We start from the raw sequence: 9,009 nt of genomic DNA, 5'->3' as shown, positions 1-9,009 counted from the left end.
ATGCATGCGGACTGCCGCACGCAGATCAAGTGCAAGGACTGCGGGCAGATGTTCAGCACTACCTCGTCCCTCAACAAGCACCGACGCTTCTGCGAGGGCAAGAACCATTACCCGCCGGGAGGCATCTTCGCGCCCGGCCTGCCCCTGACCCCCAGCCCCTTGATGGACAAGGCCAAGCCTCCCCCCGGTCTCAACCACGCCGGCCTGGGCTTTGGCGAGTACTTCCCCTCCAGGCCGCACCCTGGGAGCCTGCCCTTCTCCACGGCACCCCCCAGCTTCCCCACGCTCACGCCTGGCTTCCCGGGCATCTTCCCTCCATCCCTGTACCCCCGGCCACCTCTGCTACCTCCCACGCCGCTGCTCAAGAGCCCCCTGAACCACACGCAGGACGCCAAGCTCCCCAGCCCCCTGGGGAACCCGGCCCTGCCCCTCGTCTCCGCTGTCGGCAACAGTAGCCAGGGCACCGCAGCGGCCGCGGGGCCCGAGGAGAAGCTGGAGGGCCACCTGGAGGAGGCGTATGCCACCAAACTCAAGCCCCGGGGCAGTGACCTGTCAGACGGCAGCGACTTCGAGGACATCAACACCACGACCGGGACCGACCTGGACACGACCACGGGCACAGGCTCCGACCTAGACAGCGACGTGGATAGTGACCGCGACAAGGCCAAGGACAAGGGCAAGGCGGCCGAGGGCAAGCCCGAGTTCGGGGGCAGCACGGTGCCCCCGGGCGCCCCGAACACTGTGGGCGAGGTTCCCGTCTTCTACTCGCAGCACTTCTTCCCACCGCCCCAGGAGCAGCTGCTGACAGCGGCGGGCGCGGCAGGCGACTCCATCAAGGCCATCGCGTCCATCGCCGAGAAATACTTCGGGCCCGGCTTCATGGGCGTGCCGGAGAAGAAGCTGGGCGCGCTGCCCTACCACTCCGTGTTCCCCTTCCAGTTCCTGCCCCACCTCCCCCACTCCCTGTACCCCTTCACGGACCGTGCCCTCACCCACAACCTGCTGGTCAAGGCCGAGCCAAAGTCGCCCCGGGACGCCCTCAAGGCCAGCGGCCCCAGTGCCGAGTCCCCCTTTGACCTCACCACCAAACCCAAAGAGGCCAAGCCCATCCTGCCGGCGTCCAAGGTGCCCCCAGCCCCGGCGTCTGGCGAGGAGCAGCCGCTGGACCTGAGCATTGGCAGCCGCGCGCGGGCCAGCCAGAACGGAGGGGCGCGGGAGCCCCGCAAGAACCACGTGTACGGCGAGCGCAGGCTGGGGCCCAGCGAGGGGCTGCCCAAGGCGTGCCCAGCCCAGCTGCCCCAGCAGCCACCCCTGCACTATGCCAAGCCATCGCCCTTCTTCATGGACCCCATCTACAGGTATTCACATGCCCCGCCCTCACGTGCTCTCCCTGGGGACCACCTCCCCTGCTCCCCCAAGCTTCGTCCCTCTGTCTTTGCAGCTTCAGGAGGTGCTTCAGCTCTGGGCAGGGAGGGGTCTGTGCTGCTTTGAAGTCCAGGCCCGGCTCGGCACTTTCCTAGGGTGGGTGCCTGGCAGGGTCTTCTGGGCACACTTGGCTCCCTTTCGCAGATGCCACTGGGAGAGCCGCTGCCCTCCCTTGAACCCCAACCCCAGCCTGCCCTCAGACTCCACCCCAGAGGCCCACCTGCTGGTGTCTCCAGCCTCCCTCTCTGAACCTACTCTGCCTCCCATGACACGCCTGGCTGTTAGGTCTGCTCAAGCATTTCTGCTTCCCTGTGACTGCCCTGTGGCCCCTACATGGGCCCTACCCCTCTCCGGAGCCACAGCTGGGGTTCCTGTTGGCCTAGGGGCGATCAGAGGAGGAGCCACTTCTCCCCAGAGGGAGGAGGAGGAGGGAGAAAGATGAAAGCTCTGGAAGGTTGGCAAAACATCAGCGTTCCAGCCCTCTGATAGACCTTCTGGTGAGGGGCCAACTGATTCCCCCTCCCCAGTTTCTGAGTAGGCTTTGATCAGGGGGTTTTGGCCCCCATTGCACGTGTCCCGGGGTGCTGGGAGGGCTGAGCCCTCAGGAGGGAGCTGTGTCCCTGGGCGGGGCTGGGAGGGGCACGTGTGGTGCTTCAGCCACTATTACAGGCCCATGGCTCTGTGTGGGAGGGGCCCGTGTGCACACAGGTGAGTGTGTCTACGTGGGAATTCAGGGAGCGCATGGCCACTTTGAGGGCTCGTGTGAAGCACAGGGCCCAGGCAGGGCCTGGGATGGGCGTGCAGGTGAGGTCACCCCTGCCAAGGTGCAGCGGGAAGAGTGGTGGCAGGGCTGCCAGCGATGGGGAGGAGGGAGCACGGACCAGCCTCCTGCTCTGCCTTCCACACCCACCCAAGTCCCCCCAGCCGCGCTCACCCAGGGCCCTGGCTGGCCTGTGTCTGAAGCTGGTTCCATTTCCTGCCAGGTCTTGGCGCTGTCATCACAGGAAACCTGAAAAATGGTCCCTTGGGTGTTTCTTTAAGAACACACCATCCACAGATGGTGTGAGAAAGTGACCAGAGGCCCGTCACCACTGACAGTGGCTCACAGGCTTTCTGGGGTGAACATGCCCGTCAAAGGCCCAGGGGGCACCTGCCAATTTCAGTTGAATCCGTGGGACTCAGTATGGGGGACAGGATATAGCTGGGGTTCGAGGGAGGAGACCCCACCAGGGCAAGCAGCCCTCACGCAGAGGAAGGGGTGGGACAGGAGACCTAGCGAGCAAGGCTCCTGGTCAAGCCTCCCGAGTTGGAGCCAGCAGGCCTTCAAGAGGCTCTGGGTTAATTGTTTCCCTTCGGCCTCCTCGTCCACCCTGTCCCAGCTCCCCTCCCAGCCCCCAGCCCTCCTCTGCCCCTCCCCTCCCCACTGCAGGCCTGGTTCAGGGCTTTGGGCCTTTTTCTGGAAGTTGGCGGGGCAGCCAGTCAGGCCTGGAAGCAGGAATTGGCCGCAGGGCCCCCGGACCCTCCCCTCCTGCCCGAACTTCTCTGAGACCTGGCTTGTACCAGGCTCTTGCCCTCTGGATTTAGGGTACAGCTGCTGATGGAGGGGCTGCCTGGTCCCCAACTTCACACACAGACACCAGAAAAATGCCCGAGATATGGGGTAACCTCTCCCCACTGCCCCGAGCCCAGTCAAAATGATCACTTGTGGTGTCGAGAAGGTTACCTCCAAGTGAAGGTGTGGGTGACAGTCACTGCCTGTGTAAACACTGGCCAAGGGCTAGGGGACAAGGTCCTCCAAGCTCCTGGATGGTCCTGGGGTGACTCCAGCCAAACTCCCCAGTGTCCCCACAGGCCCCCCCGGGTGTGACCATGGACACATACCCATAACCCTCCTTTCCCCAGGTTGGAGGAACCCCAACACCGCCAGGCTGACTCCCCCCCGACCCTCCAGCCCTTCTCACCTCCACGTGCTGCTGGCTCTGTGACAGGGCCAGGGACACTGTGATGACAAAAGCCGTGTACCTTGGCAGGGTGCATGTCTTCTGGGGGTCAGGGGTCAGCTGGAAGGGGCTTCTCGGAGCCAGCCTGCTGGGCTGCATGAGTCACAGAGGGCAGGAGAAGGCAGAAGACGATCTTCAATATCCCCTCACCCACTGTGAGACCCCTTCCTCTTCGCCCACACCACCCAACCCGGGGGCCTTATTAAAAGACCGACCCAGCCCAGCTTTGAACGGGGCCTCTGCTGAGGCCCTGAGGTCACCTAGGGGCAGAGCTGAGCCCTACAGGGGTCGGAGTGTGGCCCTTTACAGACAAGGCGGCGGTCCCTGCAGCTGTGTCTGCCTGCAGGGAGGTGGTAGGACTCCCCAAGTCACCTTGTGTAAATCTGGACTCCCATGGGGGGCACTGAGGCGGGCATCGTTTGAAAATGGTGAGAGGAGGAGGTCAGGGGAGGAGGGACAGCCTCCTCTTCCACTTGCTGTGACTGGCAGTTGTACTGGCATTTGGGGAACATTCTGGAATTGTTGTCTCCAGCAGCAGTCTTGAGGTTTTAGGTAGACACTGCCTGGCTGCTGTGGGGAGGCCCTGAGACCTCCCCAGGACAGAAACCTGCTGATCACTCACACAGCCCTGCCCGGATGGACCCTGGTAGCTCACACACCCACCCAGTTGGACAGAGCACCTGTGCCAAGGGCTCGGCAGAACAGGGAAGTTGAGTGTAGGCGGCAGCCCCTGTGTGCCCCATGTTCCGCTGTTGGGGAGCCCAGGGACTCCAACAGGGCTGAGCCCTCGCTGGGCAAACGGGTCAGTGGGCAGAGGCTGCCACACACGGGACCCTTAGGGAAGAGTCCTAGCTCCGGCATCAGGCGTTCATCACATGCATGGATGCTGGCAGCTGGGTGGTTGGGGGGACACTGGGGAGACTCAAAGGGTCCAGACCTGGGTGTGGTGTGGGGAGCATGTGCTCATACAGGCAAGTGCACAGCTGGGTCACAGACCGTCCTACGACATCAGGTGAGATGTGGTCACAGGGCCCGTGGAAGTTGGGCTCGAGGTGAGGCCCCCACCTTGTGACTGATGGGGCACAGGTGGCAGGAGGGGCAGGGACCACGGCCCCTCCCCGCCCAGTGCTGGGCCGCTCAGTGGGGTCCGTAACCCTCTGTGTTGCTGTCCAGCAGGGTGGAGAAGCGGAAGGTGACCGACCCAGTGGGAGCCCTTAAGGAAAAGTACCTGAGGCCATCCCCGTTGCTCTTCCACCCCCAGGTAAGGCCAGTGGGAGCGTGAGGTCCATCCAGGCCCAGCCACAAGCCCCAGGCAGGTCTCTGCTTCCCATCTCTGCACACCCACCCATCCCTGTGAGGCTGGGGAAGATGAGACAGGGCCAGACAGGTGAGGCAGGAGGGTGGTCCTTGGTGGGGGCGCCCTAGGAAGCAGCCAGGGACACTGGCCATGGGTGCCCCCCTCGACCCACGGCTGGGAGGGGTAGTGAACGTCCCCCCTGCAGCGGTGGGCTGCAGCTCTGATGGAGCATATCCAAACATTTGGACCATAGGGAGAATGAATAGGAGAGACCCAGGGAGGTGTGGACGCCAGCAGCCTCTCTGGTACAAGGGACATGAGGGCACTTAAGAGAAAAGGTCAGCAGAGGAGGGGCGGTACAGGGGGCAGAGGCAGGGAGCAGGACAGCAGCAGAGGGACTGGCATCGAGCTCAGGGGATCCCAGGGGGTCGTGGACAGACAGACTGCCCTCCCCAGGGGATGCAGAGGGTGGCGAGGCCACCTGTCAAGACCAGAATCAGGAGTCTGGGAAAAAGAACCCCCAAGTCTGGGGAGTAGCCACAGACCCCGCCAAGCCTGCAGGCACTTCTGTGCCCCTGTTCTCACCGCTTGGAGCCCGGCCCCGGCCCCAGACCCACGGGCCTCCCCTGCCCCAGCCGGAGGACTCGGGACTGAGTTGTGGGCCAGCCTGGACCCAGACTCCAGACCCGGGCATTGTTCTCTCCCTCCGCGTTTCCCGCCTGGGACAAACCCGTGGTTTGTGGAACCTGCACCCCGCCTGGGTTCACAGCTAAACTTACTGCCTCCCATTGTCTCATGGGGGCCTCGGAGTTTGGTTAAGAACTTCCCCTGGTTTCCTCAGGCCCTGCTGGAAAAAGCAGGCAAGCCAGCCAGGCACATCCTGTGTTTGTGTTTGTGGGGGAGCTTGGCCGGGAATATCTGATCAGGCAAAGTAGGCCAGGCGGGCCGGAGCCTCCCAGGCCTGAGGAAGAGGGGCCTGGCAGGGGGCTGGCTGCCCATTGTCTCTGCTGCCCGCTCCCCCAACCAGCTACCCCTGCTGCCTACCCCTGAGCCCAGTTCCGGGGGTGGGGGTGGGAGAGGTGACTAGTAAGTCCCCTGATGAAATGGTCTGAGGTGAGGCCATCACTGGGACAGGGCAGCTTCCAGCCACTGTAAAGTCTTGGGGTGGGGGGCGGGGGTCACAATGCACAAAGACACCAACATGCTATGGTCAGCTGCCTCTCATTTCCGAGGCCCGACATGCAGGTGTGCAGCCCCTGGTGGAGCAGGGAGAGGCAGTCCTGTCAGGCCACTGCTCCTCACCACCTCTGGGGTCCCGGGGAGTCTAGGGCAGTAGTCCCAGAACCTCCCAAGGCTGCAGCTAAAACTGAGACCCACTGGCAGATGGGCAGCAGTCTGTGTGCCTAGATCCCATCATCTAGGCCATGGATGTGCCAGTGAGAGACTGGACAGCATCTGAGGGGCCAGGCAGTGTCCATCTGTCCATCAGTGGAGACAGGCGGGGCGGCCACAGCCGGAAGCAGCATGCGTCTGACAAGGGAGCATGCCCATCCCATAGGGACGGTGAGGCCCAAATCCTGCAACTATGCAGAGCTGACCAGGGTCTAGGTGGCAGCCCAGCATCAAGGGAGGCCTCAGCCATAGGATGGACCCCATCTTCTGTTTGTTAACCCCTTTCTGGTGTCTTATCATAACCATTCAGTTGTTCCCCAGCCTAAACCCTGAGGGATTCCAGACACAATGAAAACTCTTCCTTTCTCAGTCTCATCCCAGCCTCCCACAGGGCCTGACTTGCAGCAGGCAGTCTCAGGTGGAGAGGAGAAATGCTGCTAAGGCCTGCGCAGCCCCCTGCCTACTTCTGTCCCCCAGCCCCAAGGCAGGCACAGGATTCTAGTCAGAACCCTGCCCACCAGATGGAAATGAGCAAGGCCAGGAGAAAGCAGCTCCCTTCTGCTCCCCAGGCAAGCCCTTGGCGTCTCCAACGAGCAGACAGGCAGCCCCTCCGGTCCATGTCACCCCGTCTTGTGTCGCACGTCACGTTGGCTTCGGCGTTCCACGGTTGGGTGTAGTCTTAAGCTGTTGAATTTCTTTTTAGCACTTTGCCTGTAGTTATGGTCTGCTGCCACTAGGTGGTGGTGGTGCTTCAGGTTTGTGAGCCATTTTTTAATTTGAGATTCAGATAGCTATCTTAATTTTTTGGGCTTCTCTGGTAGCTCAGTCAAGAATCTGCTTGTAATGTAGGATATCTGGGTTCAATCCTTGGGTTGGGAAGATCCCCTGGAGAAGGAAATGACAACCCACTCCAGTAGTCTTGCCTGGAAAATCCCATGGACAGGGGAGCCTGGCAGGCTGTGGTCCATGAGGTTGCAGAGTTAGACAAGACTGAGCGACCAACACTAACTAAATTTTTTGACCACTCAAAAAATCGAACAAAAAAGGGTATAATTCTGTCTTCATCCCAAATTAGGCATAAGGAGTGCTAGCCAGGGATCGAGCCAGCAGGGCTTGCTGGCTGGTTTCAAAGTAAGGTGCTTTGTGATCACAAGTGTCAGTGACCCGCATCACCCAGGGGCTGGCAGGTGATGGTCAGCTGCATCTCCCCCAGACTGGACCCTGGACTGTGACGGGATTCCAAACAAGGACCAGAGCAGGGCTGGCTGCAGGAAGTGAAAGAACCCAGCCCAGTGGCCAAGAAGAAGGAGACCGCTGGTTCCAATGATACCCTGCTTGTCCATGATCCATGCTCAGTCACCCAGGATACCCAGGTGTGGGGTGGGTCCAGGCGCGTCAGGACTGGGGGTGCAGTGGAGCCCCACAGCCTCTCTCACTCTCCTGCCAACAGATGTCAGCCATTGAGACCATGACGGAGAAGCTGGAGAGCTTCGCGGCCATGAAGGTGGACTCTGGCAGCTCCCTGCAGCCCCTCCCACACCACCCCTTCAACTTCCGGTCCCCGCCCCCAACGCTCTCAGACCCCATTCTCAGGAAGGGCAAGGAGCGATACACGTGCAGGTGAGATGCCGTGAGCCCCTGAGGCAGTTCCAGTGAGGCGGCCGCAGGTGCCACAAGGGCCCATGAACCTGCACTTCCAGGAAAAAGCTCAGTCTCAGCCAGGGTCCGCATGGTAGCCGGTGGACCACTGTCCCCTTGAGGTCATTCCCTGAAAATATCCACACCAAGCTGTGCTCCAGTGAGCACAAGAAAATGCAGCCTTGGCCAGCAGGTTGGAATTTCCAAGCCGGAAGCTAAGGCTGCTGGTCCGTGTTTAACCCCGGCTCTGGGGGTGGTGGGAAGCTCAGCACTAAGGAGAGATGGCCGGTCCCCAGCTGCACAGGCCTGTGCAGCCGGTGCTTTCCAGCTCGGCCCAGGCTAGGCTGGGGGCTGAGAAACTGCCTCGGGCAGGGGCACAGCCCTGAGCGGGCCAGTGTGGGCCAGCGCCAGCTGCCCAGTGGTGTGTGTCCAGCCTCTCTGTGACACTCAGCTGGGCCCTGAGGCCGAGGAGAAACTGAAATCCAGGGTGTGCAGTGGGTCACCTGCCCCCAGGTGTGGGAGAAACAGCACCAGAAAACACCTGGGTGCCCGCCTCTATGGCAAAGCGCCTGCCTGATGGACCCCTCCCCCACTGCCTGCCCCCAGGTACTGTGGCAAGATCTTCCCCCGGTCAGCAAACCTCACGAGACACCTGAGGACGCACACCGGGGAGCAGCCGTACAGGTAGGAGCCCGCCCAGTCGGGGTGCGGGAGGCAGGCTCCTGGCGGACCTCCCCTTCCCCTGCCACGGGATGGGCAGCAGGTGGAAGCAATGCTTGACCTTGCTCCAGGTCACTGGGTCACTCCATCCTGGCCGCTCAGCCCTCACACACCTGGGGATGTTGTAAAGATCAGGCTTCTGGAAGGTTCCCGCCCACTGACCCCAGAGCGTGTCTGGGAGCAGCCCTTCCTCCTGCCACTGGGGTGTCAACTGGAGAGTGAAGCCAGGCCCAGGGGTGGTCTGTGTGGAGAGGGAGCTTCAGCGTCACCACCACCCAGCCCTCCGCCACCCCCCTCCCCACAGCCGCTGGCCATTGCTGACCTCAGCCCGGGCAGGGGACCAGGGTGAGCCCCTAAGGCAGGGTGGGCTGGTCTCAGAGAAGGAGCCCCGTGCAAACTTGGATCCTACCCAAGCTGGGGGCATCCTGAGGATTCACCTAGGTGCCCCGACCACCCTAGACGGGAGCCCTGTCTGCCCCCACCTCGCTCCTTGGTGCCTAGTCCCCTCCCTGCAGAATGTGGTCGCAAGCGCATGGG

The 9,009-nt window shown here is 62.1% G+C and overlaps 1 protein-coding gene across 1 annotated transcript in view; it reads left to right on the top strand.

Moving 5' to 3' along the window:
* The window catches only part of PRDM16 (PR domain containing 16), a 315,916-nt gene that overhangs the window by 288,956 nt on the left and 17,951 nt on the right, over positions 1 to 9,009 (top strand). The window contains exons 11-14 of the mRNA XM_010849972.1: positions 1 to 1,358; positions 4,599 to 4,686; positions 7,565 to 7,734; positions 8,359 to 8,436. The exon at positions 1 to 1,358 is cut by the window's left edge and continues 1 nt beyond it. Coding sequence (XP_010848274.1) covers positions 1 to 1,358; positions 4,599 to 4,686; positions 7,565 to 7,734; positions 8,359 to 8,436 — 1,694 coding nt within the window. The remainder of the gene's footprint in view (positions 1,359 to 4,598; positions 4,687 to 7,564; positions 7,735 to 8,358; positions 8,437 to 9,009) is intronic.

The sequence above is a fragment of the Bison bison genome, unplaced genomic scaffold, assembly GCF_000754665.1.
Source record: "Bison bison bison isolate TAMUID 2011002044 unplaced genomic scaffold, Bison_UMD1.0 scf7180017864289, whole genome shotgun sequence".
NCBI classification, from domain to species: domain Eukaryota; kingdom Metazoa; phylum Chordata; class Mammalia; order Artiodactyla; family Bovidae; genus Bison; species Bison bison.
The sequence above is the reverse complement of the archived record's forward strand: the minus strand, read 5'-3'. Positions and strand labels throughout refer to the sequence as shown.